This window comes from Sus scrofa, chromosome 5, assembly GCF_054392235.1.
Source record: "Sus scrofa isolate SSC_HxYL_T2T_F1_AM1 chromosome 5, Sscrofa_HxYL_maternal_Yorkshire_Landrace_v2.0, whole genome shotgun sequence".
In the NCBI taxonomy this organism is placed as follows: domain Eukaryota; kingdom Metazoa; phylum Chordata; class Mammalia; order Artiodactyla; family Suidae; genus Sus; species Sus scrofa.
The window spans coordinates 80,418,731-80,446,377 of record NC_139387.1 but is presented as its reverse complement, the minus strand read 5'-3'; the positions used below and the strand labels follow the sequence as shown (position 1 = coordinate 80,446,377).

The following is a 27,647-nucleotide window of genomic DNA, read 5'->3' as shown; positions in this document are numbered from 1 at the left end:
TGAACAGATATTTGCGTGAGCTTTAAGCAGTCATAGTGGTCATGGGTCCAGGCGGAACAGACAGTCGTGATGCCCTTTGCATAGGTGCACGTCCGTGGGGTAACAGCCCTGCGTATAATGCAGCCTCAGCTGTTAGCAGCTTCTTCAGTGGTGCAACTCTGTCATTGCTGTGCTGAAACATTTATTCTAATAAAATTGACAAGCCGTCTGCAAAATTGGATAAAGCTGTAAAAGCACAAGTAAGAGACCATTACTCCCAGAGTTTTTTATCATGATGAGGAAGATTCATGAATGATTAGTTGGATTAATGTTAATTATTTCCAACATTTGATTATATGTTTGTGCCTAGTTGCCCATTAATATAGAGCCTTAAAGATAGATGTATTCATTTTATTATTTTTACCTAATTTATTATGCATTACATGATCAAAAAGTTGGTGGAGAGAAAAGCTAGTTTAAAATTTTATTATCTTTTGTGTTTAGACCAAGATTGAAAAATGTGGATCGGAGTAGTGCTCAACATTTGGAGGTTACTGTTGGCGACCTGACAGTCATTATTACAGACTTTAAGGAGAAAACAAAGTCACCGCCTGCATCCAGTGCTGCCTCTGCAGATCAGCACAGTCAGAGTGGCTCTAGCTCTGATAACACAGAGAGGGGAATGTCCAGGTCATCTTCACCCAGAGGAGAAGCCTCATCATTGAATGGAGAATCTCATTAAAGTTTATTTTCTCCAGTTTCTTAGTCACCTCTGTCGTACCATGCAGATAGACAGATTATGCCAAGAAGTACCACATTTTCATGACAAACGTATTCATGCACAATCCATAATTTGTGTTTTACATAAAATAGAAATTTGTTAGATTTTATTGCAATCTCTGCCTACCAAACATTTCCAGTCTTAACATTTTGGTCTCCGCAGTTAAAGATGCCATGAAAATGTGGTTGAATTATTCATTATGCAGTGTTATTGGTAAGTCTGTTTTCACTTTTAGTTTAGTGAATTCTAACACATAATTCTTGAATTCTCTACTATTGGCATGTAACGAATTTAAATTTTTATAACATAGTGCAAGCTGCCTAAATATGTATTATTTGAGAATTGTGAAACAGATAGTTATATGTATACAAGTCAAAGATCAACTTAATCAAACTATTGCTGCAACAGGATTTTCTTAATGGCTATCCTCTTAAATACACCTGCTGGTACTTGGTGTGGTTAAATAGGAAAATTGTTATTAAATAAAGAATTTGTATGAACCATTGCCAATGTTTTTGACACATTTTACTAAATTATTGTTCCTGAATTATGTTTTTGGTTTTCTATTTTGGGTTTTTGTTTTTTTTTTTTGCTTATATTACAAAACATTCATTTATTGTAATGTTTACTAGCAGACTAGTGAACAGTAAAACAATTAGCTTTATAGTTCAGGTTTAGTGCTATTGTCATGAAACACTGGTATTTTCTGTATTATATAGAACATTAAAATTCAAATAGTAGTTATAAGCATTTGGCAAAAACAGAAAAGAAAAGAAACCTGCCGTATTTTAAAAGCTGCAATTTTGGTAAAGCTTTAACTTAATAATAGTTTTATCACTGTTTCCTTGCCCCGAACTTATCCAGGGTCATAGAAGTATGAATCTAATTAATAGAGAAATAGGAACTGTTGCACAGAACTGGGAAATAACTAATCTTAAATCAGTTTAATTGGCCTCTTAAATACAACAATTCTTATAAAAGTTAGAGTGTACTATTTTCAGAAACAATTGCCAGTTTATGCATTTATCAATATCCTGAACTTTAAAAAAATATTTACAGCCCCACTTACTATTATGTAAATTTACCAATAAAATATTTTTATGACTACAGATTTTGCATTTTTGTTTACAGCTAATAAAAGTGTTTTATGTTGTACTTAAAAATCCAACTTAGAAACCACACAGTGCTTCTTAAATTCGCTTAGGGTCTCCTGCTTCCTCTTAGCCATTTGCTTAATATATATTCACATATAGGAGACTTCTGAACTATAAATGAACTTTAAATCATAACTCGGATGCAAAATAGCATGTGAAAACATCATGATAGCATTTGAAGAAAGAAGTAAAACTATAGACCCTGGCAGTTGTGATATTTGGTGGTTTCATGTGGTAATGTAATTTTCTGTTTAATTGCAGTACTTTTTACAGGCACAATGGTACTGTCTTTTTTGTAAGATGCAACTTGTGAAATACAGTTAATTGCATACAGTAAAAGTCTGTGATTAAAACATTTATATACCTCATTCTTTAGTGTTGTTAAATTAAAAAAATTTATTTATTTTAAGATACTTTCAGTGGAACCCCAAATAACTGGTATGTTCTTATAAAACACGAAATTTTTTGTCTTTATTTTTTACATATTTCAAATGTCATATATATATTCATTTTTAAAAAGTAAAAATTACAAGTAGTAACTGTAATAGGGGAAATATTCTAATATGAAGTCAACGTAATTGTAGGTATTGGGTCTTCTGATGATGAAATACTTTCAGGATGTATTTTAAATGGACTGCGAAAGAGAGAAATCAGACAAAAGATGGGATTTTACCTGAACGGGATAATCATTTTTCCAAATAACGGGGAGACATTAATTACAGCATGGAAATTAAGAGTACTAAGTGATGTCTGGTGTTGGAATTCCTGTTGTAGAACCTAAGTGAGCTTGAGTAAATCACTCAAGGTCATTTCTCATCTATTGCACAGGGATAATGATCATATATAACTCAGAGGGTTGTTGGAAGAATTAAATATCAATCAATATAAAATTCTTAACCATTACCTGAGACATACCCAGTGCCCAGTAAATGACTGTCTTTATAGGTAAAATCTCATTACAGAAACTTTTTTTTTTTTGGTAACAAGAATTATTGCCATGCCTTCTTGGATGGCCAAAAGAAATTGCGTTCTATACATTACAGTGGGTTTTCTACGTGAGATGTTTGCTCTGATCCCAGACCAGCCATCTTTCTATAATTAACCTGATGGGATGCATTATGAGATGGGAGAAATGAGCTGAGTTGGCTACTTTGAAATTTTGTTTTCCTTTAATTAATCACAGTTATCTTTACCTGCCTTCATTTCACCCTACCTCAAATACACTTCTAAACTAGGAAACAGACTCAAGTTCCATAAATACTTAAACCTAATCTTAAAATATGCAAAAAGATGCAGAGCCTGGGCTTAGGGTACATTTTTAGCTCTGTTTCATCAATTTACCCTGTGATTTTAACAGTGGATTCTTTTAGCCAAATTCTATACAGAAAGAGAATTTGGATGTTTTTCAGAGTTTATTAGCTTATTTTGATATAAGTAATAGTGAAGATATAAGTTGAGGCATACAAGAATACATATTCTTAAAACTTTTTCTATTACACAGTAGAAATAGTTGACTTAATAACTTAAAGGTTTTATTTTTATGAGATGCTTTCCTTAAATTATAATGATAGTAGTAGACAAAGTGAAAGTGTTGAAAAAGGAAGGAAAACCTCAGCTTTTCTAAGTCAATAACATTTATTACCTTTCTTTCAGACAAAAATCCTTATTGCCTGAAAACAACATAGTTTCTTCATATTATATGCATTTATGCTAAGTGGTCTAGGAGTTTCAGTTTCCACTGAAACCCTTATTTATTTGCTTGGTCTGCACGTTTTTTGTGGAATGTTTTGAAGAACTGAAGTCGGAGCTGGGCCATTGATAGAAATTTCTGTACTGAAAATTAAGTGAAAACAGAATAGTGAGTGGGTGTATAAGAAGGATAATCATAAAGTAACACTTTGACATATTAGCACTGGCCCCTCTCTTCAACCCCACGCACCTTTAGTTGTCTGGAATACACAACAGTTGAAGTGTAGAAAAGTCACCAGTGACAAAAATAGCTGAACAGAATCAGGATACAGGATGTGACTGATCATTTTGTGAAAGCACAAGGAAAAGAATGTCCTCACTGGCTGTTAAGGGTGATGAAAAAGAAGTTCCCATAATATCACAGGCAAGGAAGGATAGGAAGGGGATAAAATGAGGGAGGATGAAGGAGAAAAAGCAAAAATAGTAGCAGAAATTAGAAAGCAGGGCATTGGGATGCAATCTGGATAATAGAAGAGTCACTAGGAAAGGAAAGAACAAATAGGATGTATAGTATCTCTGTCTTGAGAAAATTTTTAAGACATGCTGTGATAAATCATCTTCGTAATGACTCAGTCATTAAAGTGTCTGTTGTGTTTGGTAGACTATTTGGAGCCGCAATATGTGCATTTGCTGTAAAACAGTTTTCTTCAAAACCATTCTTTTTTAGAAGCTGTTTTAGAGAAGATTTACCTTGAATTATACGAACACTTTACTTTCCTGAATGCACAGCCTTGCTAGCCCGGATAATTTAAATGTTATGTTTGTAATGTGGCTTTGCATTTAGCCAGTGCTGATATGTGGAATGGGCCAATTCTAGAGGAAGTGAAATGCCATGGTAAGACCAGATACTGCTATAGAAAAATCAGTTAGATCCCTGAAAGCTCTCAGTTCTCTGGGACATGGTTCATGTTGTGAATTTTTTTCGGTGGTGATGTCTTTCCCTTCCCGCCATCAGTAGACGTTGTGGACTGTAGTAGCTACTTTAATGCTGTTAATACTTTCAGTATTTCTGTGATTTAGATTTTCTTTATGTCAGTATTCAATGCAGCGAACATTCATTTAGTAAGTTTTGTATTCTAGGCACTGGTCTAGAGAGTGGGTTGCAGAGGACAAAGACGCGGAACTCCCATGTTAGAGGAGAGCTAGGTAAATAAATAATCATAATGCCATTAGTGCAACAGTAAAACTATGTATAAAATACTGAAGTAACAGGGCAGAGGGAGTGTTTGCCATCTTTTTTTCTCCTCTAGAAACTTCACATTGGCTTGGGTATCCAGTTAAGTATCTCATCTCACTAGTTGTCACCAGAAGTTTTGGCCAGCAACCATTTTATTACTGCAGCTTGTAGTTTTGAAAGTTTAGGACTTTAAGCCATGTACTGCGAGATTATTGTTTTCCTATACTAATTTTTAAAAATCAGGAAACAGCTGAATGAGGTATGCTATTGCATTTTTGTGAAGATTTTAAGGAAACACTTACTCAGAATCCAAATGAGAAACATTTTTCAGACCTGTTTCATGAAAAGCTGTACTTCACTTGAGAAATCAATTTGCCTTTTTCTTATGAACAATGCAAATTATTGATTGTCCTCAGTTTTTGTTTAGCTGTGAGAAATCTCAGATTAAAACTAGATTTTTAATAATTAGTATAACTTAACCTGCATATCCCTATTCTAACCTGTTATTCTTGATATATTTTTCTTGATTCCAGTTTTAATATACTTAAGCTTTTCCTGGTGTTCTCATCAAGTTCCTCAAATCTCTTCTGTAAATAAGGCTAAATAATAATAAATTTTGAAAGATTTCAAAAAACTGCTTTGTTTTGGTGAGGATAAGCCCAACATGAAGTTTTGGGGTCTAGGATCCAGTAAAATGGATTCAGTTGGAATTCCTGAGAAGTGGAAATAATAAGTTCGACAAGTCTTTAATTGCATTGGGTTTAGATCTGCTGACTTGCCTGGAAGTAGGGAATGTGGATAGAAGCTACCATCTCATCTTCATATTTTCATTCACTCTTTTATCAAGAGAATTCAGAAACTAAACTGGATACCAAGATTTACTAATTTAGACTTTCTCGTGTGTATTATTTTCAGTATCCTCTTAGTTCAGACTAATAGCAATAATGAAATTAGCTTGTGTTTACTTTTAGAGTCAGCAAGATTGAGAAAAATTTAAGATGCTGTATAAAAAACCCTAAAAGTTTAGGAGAAGAATCTCAAGGACAAAAAGGTAGTGAAAGTATTTTTTAAAAAAGAAAAAGGAAAGTAGACTTTTCAGAATTAAAGAGCAGAGTGATCTGGCTTTAGGTCCAAGAGGTAATTTTTGGTCTTTAATAAGAGAAAATATAAAAGTCTATGTATGATGTTTTCAATATAGGATACAATAGATAATCTAAAGAACACTTTAATTAGAGAAAAATGGACTTTTTTAAACTTTATTAAAACATAAAATAGAGAAATGTAAAAAGAGGGAGGCCCCTGGCTCAGTGAGTTAAGGATCCAGCTTTGTCATTGCTGTGGCTCTGGTTACAACTCTGGTGTGTTTAATCCTTGGCTCTGGTTACAGCTCTGGGTGTGTTCAATCCTTGGCCGGGAACATACTCATGCCATGGGTGCAGCCAAAAAAAAAGAAATGTAAAAAACCAAACATAGCACAGGGCTGTTTAGGATGTAATTTTTGTATAGAAAAGAATATGGATAAGAATTCTAATTTAATTTTTTAATTAAGCACTCTACTTCTAAAGTGTGATGGTATCGGGATTTTCAATTATTTTCATTTTTCAATTTTGGGGACTCTGATTCCACAAATTTATCTGTTACTTAATATTATTATAATCATGACCTTGATCCACGGCAGGTTTTTGGAGAACTTGAGCGTGTATGTTTAAATTCTAATTTTCCCAGTGACTCAAATTTCCCTGCAATCTAAATCTAGCTTTCGATTTTACTGATGGCATTTTTTAAAAAAATTAAATAGTGTATAATCTGATGTATTAATGGGAATGGAGCATTCCTGAGGATTGAACCAGAGGGAAATACAAGGAAGGTCCATAGGGTATTCCTTCCTTCCCTCTCCACCCTGCTCCCTTCATACTCTCCCTCCTGTGCAGACGGAAATGCCAGCCAAATTCTGGAATCATATAGGAGTTGAGGTGTCCCCGTTTATCAGTCTCTTCTAGTCATGTGGTCCGTAGCGAGTGTTTTGAGAATGGAGAGAATCACATTACTCTTTCGTCCTCCCCCACCCCTGTCCCTTTCCCATATTTACTGGATTGAATAAACACTTAAAATGAAACACTTTTTGCTCCAACTGACGGTTTAAGTTTCCAACTCTTCCCTCCAGCCCAACAAGGTCTCTAGGAAACGGACTGTGGAAAATGGAGAAATATGACTGCAGGCCAACTGGAGAGAATGATTTTCACTTTTAGTCTGAGTTTCTGATTCTTTGTGCTCTGCCACTGATTTGGCTTTTATTTCTCTGATTGTAAATTTCATTTGCTTTTAATCCCCAAGACCAGTCTAAGAGATTTTCATATAACATTGTTTTCATTTTTGCTCTTAATTTGCATCACTCAGTTTAGCATTTATTTGTTCATAGTGAGATAGCATGGTATAAGGAGAAAACAAACATGCACTTTGTATCCTCAAAGATTTCCATTTGAATGAATGGATCTTTATTATTAGCCATGTGGTTAACCAGCTTCTCTGAATTTCAAGTTCCTTGTTTTTTAAAGAATAAGATAACATCTATTAATGTAGGTGTTATTAGGGTTAAGTTAGATTATGCATAAACTTTTATAAAGTGGAAGTTACATTTAATTAAAAGTTTTTGAACTTTACTCTGAAAAGGTACAGAATTTATCTTTTTCCTTATGGGATTTTTTTAAAAAAGAAGTACTAAAATGTAGACATGGGAAGGAAATGCTGAGCAGGACCTAAATTTGCTCTAGAGTGACTTGAAAAAGTCCACCTAAATTTACCTTTTTGACAGGATGAGGGGAAGATCAACCTTGATTAAAAATTTGGATATAATTAGTCTGTCATTAGAAAATTAAGAGGGTGGACTAGAGGTGAAAAAAATAGACCTAAGAATATGCACATACACACAGTAAAAGAAATGCCTAAACATTATGATGTAAAAATATTTTAAATAATTTACCATTAATTTTAGGAATATCCAAATGTAGCATGTGAATCCTGGAAGTGATCAGAAGGGTGTGCACACAGCTCCTTAAACTCCAAGATAACCCGTTAGGACAGTGTGGGTAATACAAAAATCACTCCTATTTTTGGAATGCCTTATATGCTTTTTCAACAGGATTTCCTTTTTAATTATAGGATTAAAAACAACCTAAAGGGATGATGTGGTCCAGAACCCTGATGTCAAGTAAATAGATGATTATTCTTCTGGATATGTTCTTCCCATATATTGTTGCAGAAATGAAAACTGCCATTCCAGTATTCTAACAATCTGTGGGTCATTAAATTATTCTTTTTTTTTTTTTTTTACATTTAGTTGGTTGAAAGAGAAACAAGTGTAGTTAGCATCTGTTTAAACATACTTTGAGTACTAGCTCTTATTCTTAGTTTCTTGGTCCTTTAGTTTTCTCTCTCAAAATCTATTTTCCAGTCTTAGAAATACTTTTGTTATCCATCTTTGTATCTTGTTAAATTTATCTTAATTTCTCTAAGAATTGTAAGGTGTAGTGGAAGGATTAACTTCATATTGTCACTGTTCTTACTGGCCTGTCTCCCTTTTTGAGGGCGGTACAGTCTAGCCCCTTGTCTGGCATGTAGAATATATTCAATAAATGTTTATTGAATGAATAAGTGTATGTTTTTATTCACACTTTTTTTTTGGCCGCACTCACAGCATATGGACATTCCTGGGATAGGGGTCGAATTGAAGCTGCAGCTACGAACTAAGCCAAAGTTTTGGCAACACCTGATCCATAACCCACTGAGCAAGGCCAGGGGTCGAACTCACATCCTCATAGAGACGGACATTGGGTCCTTAATTGGCTGAGCCACTCCTTACACATCTTAATAGTATGCTGGTTTTCCTTTCTTTTCTTTTTGTCAAGAAAGAAATTTAATCCTTATAGGGGAAGAAACAGAGGCTTAAATTTGTTTAGTGACTTTCCCATGGTCACAGAGCCAACACTTCTTTGGTATAGGGATTCCAAATGAGGAACTACTGCTAAATTACACATCATTTCCCCACCTTGTTTCTCGGGGCCAAACTCTTCAAAGCTCCACCTGCAATCTGAACAGTTTAACAGCATGATTTTTCTCCATGAAGTGTGTGTGTGTGTTTGAAACCTTTTTTCCCTCACTTTTTGGCACTAATGCTGCTTTTGGCTCCAATCTCAACCTCTGTCCCAGCCTCCGCACTGCAGCCAGAATCTGTTTCTCAAATGGGCAAATGTGATCATGTTACTTCCTAACTGAAAAACCTTTCAGTGGTTCACCACTGTCTGCCAGATTATGTTCAAACTCTTAGGTGTACTGAACAAAGCATGCAGATATCTGGCCTCTTCAACCTCTCCTCTTCATTATCTCCTTTCTTGCATTCACTTAACTGGTCCTATCAAACGTCTCACTATTTCCTGAACACAAGAGCCTGTTTCACTGATTCTTTAGCCTGGAATTACTTCCCTTACCCCACCCAAGACTCTAGGGCCACTTTTGGCTAGAGTCAAAAGTTCATAAAAATAACAGAGGTAAAAGCAATGAATCACCAAAGTAGTTATCAGTAAAAGTTTATTGTGTACACACCAAAAAGACAGTTAGCAAACTTGGAGCACTCAAACCGAAATATGGGGTGAGGCTCAGAGGTATATTGTAAAGCAGCCTATATAGTGTGAAGACAGTATTTATTATTTGCAGTGATTGGTTAAAATTCTAAAATTAAAATTTTATTTTTTTGTGGCTTAAACTTCAAACATTGGATATTTTATTCAGCTGCTCTTCTTTTTAATATTCTTTCTTCTATGTTTCAGGTGTACAGCATTATAATCCAACATCTATCTGCTGCAAAGTAATCACCACCTGAGTCTAGTTATCATTCATCCCCATACAGTTGACCCCCTTCACCCATTTGCCCATCCCTCCCCTAGAATTTTCTTGAATGAAAGAGAATCAGTTCATGGTTACCTCATATCAATTTGGGGGAACTATTTAAGTTCTGCTTATGATTTTCAGATGCATAAGCAAGAAGTTACCCAGGTCAAGTTGACCTTGCTTATCCTGTAAAATAAGCTCAATTGCTTTGCTTGTTTTGGTTTTGTCTGCTCAGGGAATTAAGTCTGGTCTCTGTATTTGGTTTTAACTTATATGAAATGTCTGTTGACCAAGACCACAGATAGAACTGATACCTCCTTTGTGTGTGTGCCCACACCTTTACAGGCTTATAGCCTAAAGTCTTTATGGTTGCATTGAACTTATTTACAAGTATCCACTGTCCCACCCCATGCCCCTTCTAGACGTCTTTGTACCCAAAGGAACTGAGTGATGCTCCATAAATGCTCAATAAATGGAGTGGAAATACGGCTGAGAAAGAGGGAAAAGAAAAGGAAAGCTAAAGACAAAGCTCTTTAGGGAGAGTATTAATTGTTTTGGATATGCAAATAATGAGTCATAAGGATGATCCAAAAGGGAGGACCTCATGGATGGGTGGCAGGATACGCATCCTCAACATCATGACGTAATTAGATGTTGGGTGACAACGCTTGTGGAGGATGGAGCTTAAAAAATGGCTTAATGCAGAGTTCGCATCGTGGCTCAGCGGTTAGGGAACCCAACTAGCATCCCTGAGGACGCGTGTACGATCCCTGGCATCACTCAGTGGGCTGAGGATCCAGTGATGCCCTGAGCTGTGGTGCAGGTTGCAGAGGCGGCTCGGATCCAGCGTTGCTGTGGCTGCGGCGCGGGCCGGCAGCAGTACCTCCGATTGGACCCCCTAGCCTGGGAACCTCCAAATGACGTAGGCATAGCCCCCAAAAGACCAAAAAAACAAAAAACTTAATGACGAGCCTTCTCAGTCCAAGGTGTTTATCATGCGTTAAGCACTTTAATCTTTAAAACCACCCTAAGATGAGGATATCCTCTCCATTTTAGAGACGATCAAACATGCTCGGAAAATTGAGGTTGCTCAACATCCCAAGCTACCATGTGGAAGAACCATAATTAGAATTTGGGTCAGCTGCTTCCAACGCTCTGCTAGTTTCGCTGCACCTCTCCTCCACAGTTGGGAGCCGCAAGGTTCCGCGGACTCGCCCGCCGGGAGGGTTGCACTACCCCGGGACCCTGCGCGAGCCGCAACCCTCGCGCCCCAAGCCACCCGGCGCCCCCAGCCCTCCGCTTTCAGTGCGCCGGCGCGTCTGGCCGCCCGCCCTCTGGGGAGGGGCCCGGGGCGGAGGCAGTATCGGGGCTCCGGGGCGGGGTGTTAGCGCGCTCGCTAAGGTGGTGGGCGGGGAGGGAAGAAGGAAGGGGGAGGGCGCGAGGCCGCAGCGGAGGAGGAACTGTTGCGCCCGCGGCTGCGCGGTGCTGCTCCCTCCGCTCCAGTTCGCCCGAGCGGGCGCGGCGGCGACGGCGGAGGTGGCGGCGCGGGCCCGACGGGATGCGGCGCTACCTGCGCCTCGTGGTACTGTGCCTGGCCTGCGGCTTCTGCTCGCTCCTCTACGCCTTCAGCCAGCTCGCCGTGTCCCTGGAGGAAGGTGCGGGCGGCGGTGGCGGGAAGCCGCAGGCCGCAGCGGCTTCCTGGCTCGGGGGCGGCGGGCGCGGCGCCGCAAGAGGGGCGGGCAGCGCGGGCCAGGCGGCGCATCCCGGCCGGTCGGACAGGTACGAGCGGTTCCCTGTCGGGGGGCTGGGGCGAGGGGCGCCGAGTCGCGGGTCTCGATTTGGCCGGGGCTGCACGAGGGGCCGTCCCGCGCCTCCCGCCACCGGGCCCGCGTCTCCCGCTTCTTTGCTGCCGACTCTGACCCCCTTTGCTCGTTTCCCTCCTTCCCCTCACCCTGGGGGTGAGCCTGGCGCTACTCCAGCCTGAAAGCACCCACGCTTTTTGTGTTTGTCTTCTTACCCATTGGTTATGCACTATTCAAAGCAGTTAGAAATTAATTTTCAACTTTTAAATGATAGTTGCATCTCCCCCCCACCTTCTTAGGAGTCATTGAAAATTAGAGGGTCCTACAAAAGCCTCTTGCTGTTTGGCTAGTGGGAATTCCCTCTTGTTTCCATGGCGTTCAAGTTGAGATATTTAAACATCGGGCTGACTCCCTAGTTCAGTTTCCACCCCCTCCTGAATGGGACGTCTCATTTTCTTGTTAACGCTTACATTTTTCATTAGCCGGTTAGTTAAATCTGGACAGAGCATTTTATAAGGATTGTGAATTTTTCTTTAGGAAACAATCGGTCTATTGTGAAACTTATAGCGAGTTAAGAAAAATAAGCGATACTTAAGCTCACGTCCTTTGTGAGTTGGGATAGAGGTGGCTTTCTTTAAGAATCGGAGTTTAAAAAGCAGCATAGTGACTTAAGTGGATTTACGCAAATCACTGCCAGCGTTGAAATCAACGTGAGATTTAAGCGAAAAAAAGAATGCAGCGCATTACGAATGCTTAACCAAATCTGAGCGTTTCCACTTCCTTGAAAAAGAGGCGCCTCTCTTACTCGGGAGAGCTCCCTTAACAAGAGGCAAAAGCTGCTTTGATATTGGAGAGTATCGGGTTGGTTGGAGGAGTGCAGGTCAGCTGTAGGCTGTTTAACATTCTTCTGAGAGTTGATGGTCATTCCCAAAATGAAAGGGGACGTTTGAACAGAGGAGCAGAGCCCATGGAAAAGCTGGATTGTCATGATTTCACCCAGGGGTTTGATTACAGTCAGGACTTTGTTCATAAAAGCAGAACTACTTCCAGAGCCAGGTTTGTGAACGCTCAGTTATCTGTCCTGGGAGAGGCAATAACTGAAGATCTGGATAAACTCATGAAAAGCTGGTCATGGTCTATTACGCTGGAGTGAAGCATTTAAAGTTATGGGGAAGGAACTATTTTTGCATTGGGTAGAATTATAAGGAAGCAACATTTTAATCAAAACATTGAGTGAAATTGGACTCATTTCGACTTGATAGGGTAACATTCACTTTTAGTGCCTGCCTTAGATACTTATATATTATTTTGTGACTAATTTTTATAAGCTATATGTGCCTGGCCAGCTAATTTTAACAAAGTTGCATTATTTAAAATTCAGGAAATAAACACCTCAGTTTTAATAAATATTTTGTAGCGCCATTTCTGGAATCTTAAGTTTGATGTCTCAGAGTCCAGTCAGCCAGAAAGCTGTTTTTCTTCTGAGCAGCATAACTCCTCGTTTTAAATGAGGCCAGCATTTAAGCTAAAATTGAAGGTGTATCATTCTTTACAAAATATATGCATGTATAAGGAGAAGTTTGGGCAGAGGAGCAACCTGGAAAGGCTGAACTGTCATGTTTTTACCCTATGAATTCATTGAAGTCGGCAGAATTCCTAAGACATCAGGACTCTTTTCATTTTAGATATTATCATTTTTAACCTCTTTTTAGATTTCTCATAGAGTTTAGTCAACTTTTTTGGCCACCATGGGGTATGGATGGAGTAGGTATTCTTAGCCTCTTTTCCTGTGTGTAAATCATTGACCAAGGTGCAGAGGGCATCATAACTGGACCAGGTTAAAACCATGTATCCTTTGATTGCTCTGCAGGTGCTCTTCCTCTAAAGCTGCAGGGATAAGAACCTAGTCTAGATAGTGTTTCATCAGTAGAAAATGGGACTATGAGACAAGCAACATCTTCCTTTTTTTGTAGGACTCGATTATCATTGCATTCTTTTTTTTTTTTTTGTCATTTTGCCTTTTCTAGGGCCGCACCTGTGGCATATGGAGGGTCCCAGGCTAGGAGTCTAGTTGGAGCTGTAGCCACCAGCCTACACCACAGCCACAGCAACACGGGATCTGAGATGAGTCTGCGACCTATACCACAGCTCATGGCAACGCCAGATCCTTAACCCACTGAGCAAGGGCAGGGATCGAACCCACAACCTCATGGTTCCTAGTCAGATTCGTTAACCACTGCGCCACGAGGGGAACTCCTGCATTCTTACTTTTTTTGGAAGCAGTCTTACCTCAAAGATTAAAACTATTATTTCTCTCATTTAAACGTGGGATTAGGATTATACCCAGTAGGTTCCGTTGGTCAAATCTTAAGAGAAACAACAAAATACTTAGAAATGTCCTTCCAAGTTCTCAAAGTAAAAACACAGAAATGATGGGAACAACTTTTCAGTGAAATTTATAATTAATTAGTTCATTTTGTCTGAATCCCTTATTTTGGTATTCAGAAAATGGGTAGATCTTAGAGTCAGACAAACACGTGGTCTCATTATGGCTCTGTTTGCTGTGAAACCTTGACTGCTTTTCTGTTTCACTTTTCTCATCTGTTAAATGTGGATTATATTTACCTTAATTAACTTATAGTAGTTAATCATATAGTTGTTAATCATGAAAATCCATTAAAACTGACTTAAGCTAAACAGATATTTATAGGCTCATATGAATTGCTAGAAGGAATAAAATTGAGGGAAAAAAATGCCTGGACAGCTCCTGGGACCTCAAGGACCAGGAACTCTTAACTGTTCTGCTGTGGACAGACTTTGTTCATGGGGTCTTTCTGCTCCTTGCGGTGTTTCTTCTCTAATCTTAAATAGAAAATTCCAGAAAAGACTCATTGGAATTGCTTGCATCACATGCCCCATGGACAGCCAGTGTTACCTGGTATGGGGACCTCTGATTCTCTGGCTGTATCTCTTGCACATCCCTACTGCAGACAGAACCACATGCCTGAGGCATGCTTGTTAGGCGGTGGCTCTTCCACCTGGAGAGACTCTGCAGCTGCTCAGTGTGGACAGACTGCATTTAAAGTACTCAGTCTACAGCACTCATTATTACCAGATGTCAGTACTTTCTGCAGAAGGAGCTAAACCATTTTATGACTTTAGATACTCAGGGTGATTGAATTCCCACATTTCACTGATAAATCTTGACTGTGATTATCAAGGTTTCATCGTATTGTGACCCTGTAGCATATTAGAACACAGCAATATAATATATATATATGCACAACAATATTTAATGTATATTGGTAGTGGGAAATCAAGAAACTTCTAAGTGGAGTTCCCGTTGTGGTTCAGTGGGTTAAGAACCTGACATAGTGTCCATAAGGATACAGGTTCGATCCCTTGTCTCTCTCAGTGGGTTAAGGATCTGGCATTGCTGCAAGCTCTGGTGTAGGTCACAGATGCGGCTGGGATCTGGTTTTGCTGTGGTTGTGTTGTAGGCCGGCAGGCTGCAGCTCCATTTCAACCCCTAGCCTGGGAACTTCCATATGCTGAGGGTGCAGCCCTAAAAATAGAAAAAAAATTTAAAAGAAAAGAAACTACTAAGCATTTCAGTGATACCATTTCTGGGCTCATCATACCCTTAGTGTGAATGATGCAGGGAGGTACCACCTCACTCTCCTTTTCAGATCTGGTCAGGCCATAAAGTTATGATTTCTTTGGGGTCCCAGGAACACTAGTAGGGTATCCTGAGAATGTAGACTGGAAAGATAGCTTTCGAAACAGATTTCAGCTTTGCCACTTACTGGCTGTGTTAACCTTGAACATATTTCCTCATCAGTTACAAAGAGGTGACAATTTCGTTGTTTGTGAGAACTGAGATAATAGCTTGATAGATTACTTGGTATAGTGCCTGGCACAATAAAATTTTAGCTGATGTGGTGATGGTCTTGATCATTTATATTTTAAGTTATTATTATTATTTTTAATTTCTAACCTCTGGGGAAAATTCTGTCCCCAGACCCCAGTCCAGACCTGCTAAACCAGAGTGCTTGGCAGTAGGGTCTGGGAACCTGTATTGTAGATAATGAGCTTCAGGTTATTGTTATAAAACCGAAGATTGAGAACCACCAATTTAACTGAGAATGATTTGACCACTATTTTTGCACTGTTGTTATGGGGGGAGAGACATTTTTTCCCCTCTTTCCTGCAGTTATTTTTGAAGAAGAGAGGAATTAGGCAGTGAACAGTGAAGAAGACCAAATTATTTACTAAAGCCACCTTAATCTCTGCTTCGTTAATACAGAGATACATAAAACCAACACTTTGCACCTTGTTTTTTAGGTCATTGAAAATCATACTCCACATAGTTGTAAAGTGCTTAGCACAAACCTGACTAGTAATTAATTAAAGTAATATTCTGTGCTTTTGGAGGAGAAATTGATTAGGCTAATGAAGAAACAATGTGATTTGACTTAGAAATCCTATTTTGAAACATTATTATCTATGGGTCATACCTTTTGGAACTACTGGCATCTCCCTTGTTAATTTTTTTTTTTTTTTCAGGCAACTTTAAAATTTTTATGTATTCACATTGGCAGTTTTTTCCTTTATTTTTTTCGCTTTTGTCATGCATAAAAAAAACTTTCAACCAGTGGGGTTTTTCCTTTTGTTTTTATTTTTTTACATTTAACTTCTTAATCCCCCCCCTCCTTTTTTGAGAGGGATTAGGTTGTGCAGTGTGATGCTAACTGGTTTTTGAAATCGATAATTGTTCATTACTATTTGCAGTTCTTTTCCCACTTTTCGAATATTCCTGCAATTTGATATTTAAGAAAAAAAGTGAAGACCTGACCTAGAGCTAGAAATTCATCTAAGTTGTCTGGAGACAATTTTTAGTTAAAGTCGAGGGACCCAGGCAGTGATTTTTACATAATGACGGTCAGAACCATGGGAATGGTCACCTTTAAAGTGGCAGTGAGCATCTTTGTTTCTCTTGAAGTCAACAGTGCAGGTGTCCGTGTCTTGAAGGTGCCTGGTTGGCGAGGCACCTCATTCAGACTTCCACATTCCTATGCTGGATATGCCTAGGCTTATCCCTGACTCTCCACGATGTGCGTGGTTTTCACTGCAGCCTCATGGCTATCATGGACATTTTGAAATGAAAAAACCTTTTCCAGTTTAATTTAGAAATGTAAAAGATCTTTTGTGACTGGATTTATGTAAACTTTAAGTTCGAGAACTGTTTTTGTGGAGAGCATTAAAGTTCCCAGGAAGTTGCAGACACCCACTTATTCACTCAGTTTTCCCCCAGTATCTTACATGAGCTTAGTGTAATACTCCTGTATCTGGAAGGTATATTTATGAATGTAGACACTATTAGGACCCTGGAAGTTGACACTGTACAAGCTGTAGACTGTGTTCAGGCATCACCAGTTTTACATACCCTCATGTCTGTGTGTAGTTTTATGCCGTTTTATCACATAGGTCAAATTTGTGTAACCATCTCCACAATTAGGATACAAACTGTTTTATTATCACAGAGATCCCCATGCTAAGCTAGCCTTTGATGAGTTTGCTTGTAGACAAGCCACCTAGGGTTAGAAACACTAAGGCATATGAAATATGAGGATGAGCCATAGTAAAGTATTATTTTGATTTGCTCTACAATGGAAAAACCTTGCATTTATGGACTTCACTGATTCTGGAATGTCATTGTTTACTGAAAAGATAATACCCACTTAGTTCAGCTGTAGTTTTGCCCCATTAAAGTTATTTAATAGAGTTACCTCTTTAAATTTTATGTATCTAATGTTCCATTTTCAACAGTTGAGGAATAAAAGCAAAAGCAACTAATAACTACTTTTACTTTTCCAACATTTTTGTTTTTTAAGGCAGCACTTGTGGCGTATGGAAGTTCCCAGCCTAGGTGTCACAGCAATGCCAGATCTGAACCACATCCTTGACCTACACTGCAGCTTGTGGGAATGTTGGATCCTTATCCCACTGAGCAAGGGCAGGGATCGAACCCACAACCTCCTGGTTCCTATTCGGATTCGTTAACCACCGAGCCATGACGGGAACTCCTTAAACTTTTTTTCTGGCTTGAAAGTACAAGTACTATCTGTCTCCAGATTAGTTGCTTTTCCTGATTTATTGCTTGTAGTGGTGGTTGCTGGTACCTACTGAGTTCTCGGTATGAGTTTCTACTTTCTATCTTAATCTTTAAAATCAAGTTTTCATAAATGAGTGAATGTAAATTTGGGAGATAGGAAACTTTAAATAAATTATGTCACCTCTTACCACCAGTGCCTCAGTGTTTTATGGTTTTTTTTTCTTAATGGTAAGTGTCATGAATACTCATTAGTGCATGTATTTTGTATTTCCAATAAACAAAAAAAATTCCTTCTATAGACTGTGTTTTCTGACATTGTGTTATGGTCAAGAAATTTACCTAAAACTTGACATTTTTGCCTGTAATTTCATCTGCATTAATCACTTTATAATGAGTACATGATCCAGCAATTCCTCTGGTATATATATATATGCACATACACCCAGGAGAATTGAAAAACAAATGTTCCCATTAAAATTGCACATGAATGTTCATTGCAGCAAAATTTACAATAACCAAAAAGTATCAACAACCCAAATGTTCAGTAACTGATGAATGGTTAAGGAAAATGCGGTATATCCATCCATTTGTAAAAGGGAACACTATTTGGCTCTAAAAAGAAATGAAATGTAGCTGATAAATGCTACAGTGGATGAACCTTGAAAATACGCTAAGTGAAAAAAGTCAAACTCAAAAGGTCACATATTATGTCATTCCATTTATCTATGGAGACAGAAAATAGACTCGTGATTGCCGAGGGTTGGGGGATGGAGAAGTGCAAGTTGAAGCAGAAAATGGTATTACTACATAATTTGAAGCAATAATCTTTTTACAGAAAAACTTAACTAGTCGTTTTCTTAGAGGCTTGGTTTTTCCTTTTCATTTTCTACTGTTGAAAGGTTCGACAGGAGATGAAATAATCAACTTATTTCCTTCCTGGAACAAAGGGGCACTTTAGGTGTTGATTATAAATTGCGGATTTGTTGAAAGAACATTTTGATAATGTCTGTATCTGAAAGATGGAGATATCTATTGGAGCAGGTTTGTTGTGAGGCTTGCATGGGTGTGAAAGCTCTTGAATCTGAAACAGAACAAAATGAAACCCTCTGTTAGTTGTTACCACTACCACTGAGCCTATCTCTGGTATGAAATGCAAGACTTAAAAAGTACATGACCACACCTGGAAGGGGACAAACATAAATATCCTCATCAGGTTGCACATGATTTCTGTTTATCAAACATTTAAGATATGTCACTTTTTATGCTGTGCTTAAAAATAGGGACCTTTTCAAGAAAAAACCGATTGCAGTGTAACCTTTTCCATTGATTTTAAAATTCTGATGTTACAGTTCTTGACATAGTAGTATACAGAATTCTTAGGATTTTAAAAACAGCCATTGCCTGACCCTGTGCTCAGGGATTCGGATTTAACAGGTCTGGTGTAGCTCTCTGGTAATTTTGTTGTGTGTACTGAGACCCCACTTGTGATAGACCATTGACATTTGTGAGAGGTGTGATCAGAGATCTTGCAAATATGAAACTTTATAGGCCTTTCCCTCTAAGAACAGTAACTTGTAATTGAATTCATGGTGATGGGCCATGAAGTGACCTGGTTTAGTGACTCACCCTGACTTCATGCTTGCTTACTTGAGTAAACATAGGCCTCTGCTGTAGTGAATTTCCAACTAGATGATTATGAGAAGGAATAGTAATGAAAAACATGCTTTTTGTAATGTGAGTAGTTGTGGTGTTTTTTTGTTTTTTTTTTTTAGCTCCAACCTGCAACCTAAGAAGAAAGACCACGTTTGATCCTTCATTTTAGCTTGTGAAATATATTGAAATGGATAATGTAGATAATGAAACTGAGCCATGAATATTAATATGATTTCTTATTTTTCAACTTAAAACACTGTACAGGTAGCTTGGATTGAGGATTAATTTAAAAGTATTTAAAGCTCCTCTTCCCCCCCCCCCCACTAACATTTGTGGCTTAAATTTTGCTTGAGGAAAAGCACATGTTTTGTTAGACTGAAATGGATTTTATTCTGGGGGAATATGTACTGTCCATGAAGAGAAATTTTAGAAGTACCACTGTTCTCAGTGTCATCTGAGGAGGGAATCTTAATATATTAGAATTCATGGAGTTCCTGTCGTGCCTCAGTGGTTAACGAATCCGACTGAAATTAGGAACCATGGGGTTGCAGGTTCGATTCCTGGCCTTGCTCAGTGGGTTAAGGATTTGGCGTTGCCGTGAGCTGTGGTGTAGGTCGCAGATGCAGCTTGGATCCCGCGTTGCTGTGGCTCTGGCGTAGGCTGGTGGCTACAGCTCCGATTAGACCTCTAGGCTGGGAACCTCCATATGCTGCAGGAGCGGCCCTAGAAAAGGCAAAAAGCCAAAAAAAAAAAAAAAAAAAAAAAAAGACTTCATGATGAGGAAATTTTTCCAGTCTGTAGTATTTTCTGCCTAAAGGTTTTAAAGTTTTATTTAAAATAGAGATCGATTTCCAGAAATCCTCGTTACCATAGCAAAGTGGATTTGCAATTTTGTTGCTGTAAAATAAAACAGTAAGTTTTTATATTATTGAGTAAATTCCGTGTTAGTTTTAAGCCAGAACACTCACGTAGGATTCTTTATTTCTGTCTTACTCTGTTAGGTGTAAAGATTTCTCTCTGTGTTACTGGAATCCCTATTGGATGCTGCCCTCTGATGTTTGTGGAATGAACTGCTTTTGGGAAGCGGCTTTTAGGTAGGCACTTAATAATTTAATTGTTAGATCAGTGTAGGTAAGATTAGATAGTAAAATAATAAATTTTTGACTGTAATAGGTCATAAAAATGTTTCTTTTCCTGTAATCTAACTTTATCATACAAGTAAATCATTCACTTTCTGATTGGGTTTCCTATTCCTTTACCCCTTTGAAGTAGTTATCACTAATTTTTAGTGCATACTGTGTATAAAATGCTCTAAATTTTTTTAGACGTTATTGGGATAAATCATTGTTCTTAGGGCTGTTTGTGATCTAATTTTAGGTAACAGGTGATAAAATGATAAATAGATGATAAAGATGACCTTCCAGTGATGTTGACGGACATACAGCATTTAACCTAATTTAAAGCGGGTGTACTGAAGGTGGACACAACTGGGGAAGGATTATACTGCTTATTAGCAGAGAGGTTGAATACTGGGGAGTGGGAAGATAAAGATAAATGTTTAATGGAGGAGCAAATGGTATGACATCATTTATTGAGCTTTTTTTTTTTTCAGTTTATGAATAGAGCATCTTTGTTCACGTCTCTGGATAATTAAGGCATTGGATTAGCTGACTCAGGCCCCTTCCTGCTCTAAGCTTCAAGGAAGGACACAGATGTCCACAGAATGGGACATCGGCCTCCTGAGATAGTGTCAGGGGAGAGGGAGGCAATAGCCTGAAATTCCCTTCCCAAGAATAACATTTCTTTGAGAGTCATCTCATTCTAGTGTTTTTTAATGATTCACTTAACTTTTGATTCTACTCATTCCATTTGGCAGGCACAGTGCTAGGTGCTAAAAATCAGACTGAGTCTGATTAGCATGGCTCCATCCTTCTGGAGCTTACATTCTGATGGGAGCTTCACAGTAGTAAATCTGAGATTACAATGAAGGGTGACAGTGTATAGCTGTGATGATGGGAGAAATAGGTGCTTGTCAGGTGGGTTCATCTTGGGGCATCAGGGAAGGCTTTTTGGAGGGAGTGACTACGTGATGAATAGGAAATTAGCCAGGCTCAAGGACAGGAGGTGATGTATTCTAGGTGGGAGGAACTGCATTCTTAATAAATACTTGTAGTATATATTTTTACGTTCTTGTGTTACTAATGCATTATGCATTCTATGAACAACTGGGAAGACTTCATTGGAATCAGGTATTTTAATTGTATTTATTGCTGTGGAAAAGATCAGATGATTCTCATATAGGTCAGTTCAAGTTAGATTATTTACACTTTTAAAAAACTATTTTTTTTTTTTTTTTTTTTTAAGGGCTGCACCTTTGACATATGGAGGTTCCCAGAATAGGGTTTGAATTGGAGCTGCAGCTGCTGGCCTACACCACAGCCACAGCTGTGTTGGGATCCAATCCGCATCTGCTACCTAATACGCAGTTTATGGCAACAGTTGAGTCTTAATCCACTGAGCGAGGCCAGGGATTGAATCCTCATCCTCATGGATACTAGTTGGATTCATAACCTGCTAAGCCACAGTGGGAACTCCTAAAAACTAATTTTTAAAGATAATCTTACCATTCAGCTTGTTCATAAATTTTGGAAAATCGGAGATCCATATTTTTCATTCTTTTAAGAGTTTGCTAATAAATAGAGTATTGGCAAGCACCATTTGCTGCCTCTGGATTGTGAAATAAATCTACTCACTCTGGAAACTGGGCGAGCTTGAAAGCTCCTATGTGTGCTCTGATTTATACAACCCAGGCCCTTTTATAAGTTATAGCATGAATAATAATCTCTCTCCATCCTCTGCTGCAAGAGGACCCCAGAGGGGCTGACCTGGTCTCAATCTCGGAGCCTCTGCCTACTGTTCCTTTTGTTTGGGCCTCTCCAACACATTATTTTCCTAAATGCTTCCAAGTGTTCCCTGGAAGGAATTACATGCAGAGGGATACATGATATTGTAAAGACTTTTGCTTGTTAAGCTCCTAAATTTGAGACTTTAAAAGTTGTACTTTATGCTTGTAATATTACATCCATAGTTATAAATCTGTAACCATTTTGTTATGTGTATCATATCATTATGTAAAATCTTTTTTGGCCATTTATTATTTTTTTAAATTACTCAACGAATTTTATTGTATTTATAATTGTACAGCGATCATCACTACCCAGTTTTATAGCATTTACATCCCAAACCTCCAGCGTATCCCCCCACCCTCCAACCTGTCTCGTTTTCATTATGTAAAATCTTAAACTTAGTGTATGGTCAGGCCACCGAGGATGCTGTTCTCTTGCTCTCTGTATGTCCTCTCCTCCACCTGTGCCTGCTTCACTTCCCCCTGCTCACAAGACTGACCTTCCTACAGACTTGTCCCTGCTCCAACTAGTGATCGTTTCAACCTTTACATCGGGACACCCCTCTGGGGACTTCCCTTGTTGTGCAGCAGGTTAAGGATCTGGCATTGTCACTGCAGTGGCCTGGGTTTGATCCCTCTGCATGATAGCTTATCAAAGGGACAGTGAGGGACATGCAGCTCTGCTAGTTGCCCTGGTAACTGATAAGCCAACCTGAGGTCAATTCCCGCTATAACGGGTACTCCTCCCTTTCATGGGAACACTGCTGCCATGTCTGCCCCACATGATGGGGGTCATTCCAGGACCTTGCTTCTGACATGTGAGCTCCCCCATCCATTAAACCTTTGACGTCTCTGTCACTGGCTCCGAGCTCTTTCTTCCATCTTGAACTGGACAGGTACAGGCTTTGGAGGCCTGTGTGCTGCAGCCCAACACTTCTTACTTTGAACTTGGGATCCCTTATTTATTCATTCTATTCAAACATGCAGACAAGCCACAGTTCCATAGAGTTGCCATGTAATTCTCGCCCTTCATTTCAGCATTTAAATAACCCTTCATTTTTGCCTGACTCTAAGAGCCACTCTGCCCTCCCAGGAAAGCGTCTTTGAAACCCCCTCTGCTGCCACCTCAGGTCTCCCATTTTGCCTGGCTCCAGTGGGCCCTTAGCTGGCACCGCTTTCTTCTCTCTAAATTTGTCCCAGTGTTCTCAGTTTGAATTCTTACTTTTTTCTTTTGCCTGTGCCCACGACATGTGCCGGGCCGGGGATTGAACCTGTGCCACTGCAGGATCCTCAACCCTCTGTACCACAAAGGAACTCCTGAATTCTTTATATAATTTTATGTTGATCAAACTTCTCTAGGGGATTATTCCCTCCCAATTAATTTATGCAGTGGCCACAAAACAACGTTTTTTTAAAATGCCCAAATTGCCTCGACACCCACCACAAGTGTTTTCACCGTTCCTGTGCTCACACGTGCTTTTGGTCATTTTTATCTGAATGGTGTTGCCTCCCTGCCTGACCTCTTCCCAGCTGTGTCATGTTGCTCACATGCCTTCTGCCCCTTCTGTCTTTGAAACACAACCAAACACGGAGTCCCCACAACAGCTTCCTTTTAGCCCTTTCCCTTCAAGCATCCTTTGTTTATTCTTTCTCTTGACCAGCAAACATTTTATAAGCATGTCCACTGGCTTTACTTGCTTAGAAAACAAACAATAACAACACAACAGCAAACCACGCCTCAGCCTGCTGCTGTGAGCAGCACCCCCCACCTGATTAAAAACCGTGCTCTCTTTGAAGTCACCTCTGACCTTGGGCTTGTTCTTTGAGGCCTAATCTCCCTCTCCTGTTACCACTTCCTCTTTCTTTCTTTCAACTCTTGTTAGTCTGTGGCTCGTGAGACCAGTCTCAGGTTTGTTCCCTCTGCCTAGAGGCGCCTCTCTGCTCCCCGAAATCTGGATGTCCCGAGGACTCTGCTCTGTGCCCTCCCCACTTCTGGGTGGTCACAGGATCACCCCTTTAACTGGTACCTTCAGTCCAGGGCTCTTTGCTGAGCTCCCCCCCTGTCTTTCCAGCTGCACGGTGCTGATGCCTCCCTTGCTGCCCTGGCTTGGCTCGTCCCACCTCCCCTGGTCTGTACTTTGTGTCTTGGTTCCAGACGGACTTTTCCCCCCATCCGTCTGCAGTGACTCTTCCTGCCCGGCTCCTTTCTGTCCCGTGACTCATCCAGCTACCGTGATCTCCCTTCCCTGCCCCGGCCCCTCCCTTCTCTGCCTCCTCTCAGTTCTGTGTGCGCCACATCTGTTGTGGTGGAGACTTGTTACCCACTTCTGGGGTGTCGACTGTGCAGATGGACACCGCATGGTATTCATGACTTAAGCCCCATCATTTAGCAGGGTGCTTGGCAACCAGTAGTGACTAATAATTTTCCCCCAGCACTTCCAGACTAGGTTAGTGTCGTGAGTCCACTTAGCAGTCTCCATTGTTTTCTATTTAAGCAATTACTGTGCTTTCTGATTAAGTCTTTTGAAAATCTGTTTTTTCACAACAAGCTATAAATTGTGTGAGGTCAGGATTGTGGCTTTCTTGCTGACCCACAGTGCCTAGCATATGAAAGGAGTTCAAATATTCATTAAGAAGAATGAATATCACTTGTGTTCCAAAAATTATACGGATTTAAGCCTGCACCAGCATCCTTTGAGAGTCTGGTGTCACCATAACCTTAGCATTCATCATTGGAAGTTATAATTTTACCACTTATTGGAGTAAAATGATAGCTTATTATTGGTTTAATCATTGATGATTTGTTGAACATATTTCTGCATTTAATTTTTAAAATTTTTGTATTTTCTGTATTGACATGTATCGAGTTTTTAATACTTGTTTTATGAATTCAGAGTAAAACATTCTACTTTTGCCATGATATTTTCCTAATTTGTTTCATTTTAAAGTAATCTTTTCATTAAGTAATCTCTTAATGTTATATGACCTGAGCTTTTTTTTTTTTTTTAATTTTCTTATTTTTTGCTTTTTAGGGCCGAACCTGCAGGATATGGAAGTTCCCAGGCTAGGTGTTGAATTGGAGCTGCAGCTGCTGGCCTGCACCACAGCCACAGCCACACTAGATCCAAGCTGCATCTGTGACCTACATCACAGCTCACACAATGCCAAATCCCTAACCCATTGAGTGAGGCCAGGGAGTGAACCTGCATCCTCATGGATCCTAGTCAGTCTTGTTACTGCTGAGCCACAACGGGAACTTCCATGAATTTTTAGATTTTTTTTTTTAAATGCTTTGCATAAAACCTTGTAGTTTAAGTATTATATTGGCTTTAAAAATGATTTAGACACAACCTTTAGTTTTACCTAGTGTGATAATTCAGCACAACTCCTTTTTTGTAGTAAGAGGAAGATTTTTTCTTTAAACCACACTAAGGAAATTATCAAAACTATCTGGGAGTTCCCATTGTGGCACAGTGGAAACGAATCCGACTAGGAACCATGAGGTTGCAGGTTTGATCCCTGGCCTTGCTCAGTGGGTTAAGGATCCGGTGTTGCTGTGAGCTATGGGGTAGGTCGCAAATGAGGCTTGGATCCGGTGTTGCTGTGGCGTAGGCTGGCAGCTTCAGCTCCGATTAGACCCCTAGCCTGGGAACCTCTGTATGCTGCAGATGTGGCCTTAAAAAGACAAAAGACCAAATAAAAGAAAAAAAAGAAAAAAAAACCCCTATCTGAATATAGTTTTCTAATTTTTTCAATTGCAAGTTTTTAAAGATAGGTTCTTGACAGTTATTTTCTAGTTTGGGGAGATCGCTACTAGAAACTTAATTTGTTTACTTTGAGTTTATATACTTCATTATAATGCTAATTCCTGGTCTGAATATTACTATGCATTGTTTGCTTTTATAGAGAGAACACTAGTTTAATAACAGTCTAGAAAAATACACTGGAAGCTTTTGTTGTCTAAATTTAAAAAGAAAAATTATTATGATTCCTTTGTAGCAGAAATCTTATTTAAAATATGTCTATCCTTAAGGCTTATAAGTCTGTTTATAGTGCTTATATTAAATTTTCATTAAAAGTTAAAAATGTTAACTTTTTTTTTCTGGATTCCCGTCAACTTTTTACCATGGTCATAAGACTGGTGTACTGAGCACACCACATACCCTTCATAGGTATTTACTAATTAACATTTTTCACCTTTTTTTTTTTTTTTTTTTTTGCTGAACCATTTGGGAGACAGCGCTTGTGGCACACCTAAATATCCAGCGTATATCACCTAAGAACAGGGATATTCTCCAGTACCACCATAAGAGAATTGGTACCTCATGTTATTTAACACTGGCAGAATGTGTATTTCCTTATTTTCCTTTTAATGAACTTTATATCTGTTCCTCCCCATTCAAGACTCAGTCAGAGAGTGTACATTGCATTCCGCTATTAGATCTGTTTAGTCTTCTTTTCTCTAGAACAATTCCCAGGCATTTTTTGAGGGAGTGGGGAGTGGGTCAGGGAGGGGTGATGGTTGGTATCTTTCTTTCATGACATGTTTTGTTTTGCAGAATATTCCTTTATTGGGATTTGCCTGTCTCTTAGCACTAGATTCAGGATCTTTGGCAAAAATTGTGCATAGGAGGTATTGTGTTATTTGGGCATGCTATCAGAAGGCATCCGATCTGATGGCTTTTTTTTTTTTTTTAAATTTTGAAAAAGTTTTATGGCTGCACCTGCAGCATTTCCAATTTTCTGGACCAGAGATTGAATCCAAGCCACAGCTGTGACCTGTGCTGCAGCTACAGCAATGCCTGATTCTTAACCCAGTGTGCCAGAGGAACCCCAGCATGTATTTAACGTAATTGGTTGTTTGATCCCGTCGTTAAGGTGATGGCGTCACATTTCTACCCTGTAACAGTAGCTTTATCCCTATGTAATGTGTGGGGATGATACCTTGATATGCTGTGCTTTTAGCCTCCTTTAACTCTTCTTTTTCAGATCATCTATTACAGTAGTGGATGCAAAATAGCGATTTTTATAATTCCTTCTACATTTATTGGTTGGTATTCATCTTTAAAGATCCCCCTTCCCTTTTATTTAATATCATTTTAGACTCATTGATAGTTTTATTTATTAATTTTTTTGGTTTTTGCTTTTTCTAGGGCCACTCCCGTGGCATATGGAGGTTCCCAGGCTAGGGGTCAAATCGGAGCTGTAGCCACCGACCTACACCAGAGCCACAGCAACACCAGATCCAAGCCGTGTCTGTGACCTACACCACAGCTCACAGCAACGTCGGATCCTTAACCCACTGAGCAAGGCCAGGGATTAAACCTGCAACCTTATGGTTCCTAGTCGGATTCGTTAACCACTGAGCCACGACAGGAACTCCTAATTCATTTTTTTTAATGCAGTGTATTACCCTTCATTACTGTCATAATTCCTGTTAGTGCTCTT

At 39.2% G+C, this 27,647-nt stretch overlaps 2 protein-coding genes across 15 annotated transcripts in view; both read left to right on the top strand.

Moving 5' to 3' along the window:
* Positions 1 to 8,488, top strand: part of YAF2 (YY1 associated factor 2) — an 86,150-nt gene extending 77,662 nt beyond the window's left edge. For 7 of the 11 annotated variants that reach the window (XR_014804043.1, XR_014804036.1, XR_002344163.2 and 4 more), the window contains one exon: positions 484 to 2,282. Coding sequence is in view for 4 of the 11 variants with exons in the window: in XM_021092540.2 (XP_020948199.1) it covers positions 484 to 721 (238 nt within the window). In the remaining 7 variants the exon portion in view is untranslated. Of the gene's footprint in view, positions 1 to 483 lie in introns of all 11 variants that reach the window. The other 4 variants (XR_014804042.1, XR_014804035.1, XM_021092544.2 and 1 more) reach the window with 2 other exon arrangements.
* Positions 8,489 to 11,225: 2,737 nt separating this feature from the next.
* Positions 11,226 to 27,647, top strand: part of GXYLT1 (glucoside xylosyltransferase 1) — a 470,260-nt gene continuing 453,838 nt past the window's right edge. For 2 of the 4 annotated variants that reach the window (XR_002344161.2, XM_021092538.2), the window contains exons 1-2: positions 11,226 to 11,503; positions 20,296 to 20,388. Coding sequence is in view for 2 of the 4 variants with exons in the window: in XM_021092538.2 (XP_020948197.1) it covers positions 11,283 to 11,503; positions 20,296 to 20,388 (314 nt within the window). In the remaining 2 variants the exon portion in view is untranslated. The remainder of the gene's footprint in view (positions 11,504 to 20,295; positions 20,389 to 27,647) is intronic. The other 2 variants (XR_014804028.1, XM_021092539.2) reach the window with 1 other exon arrangement.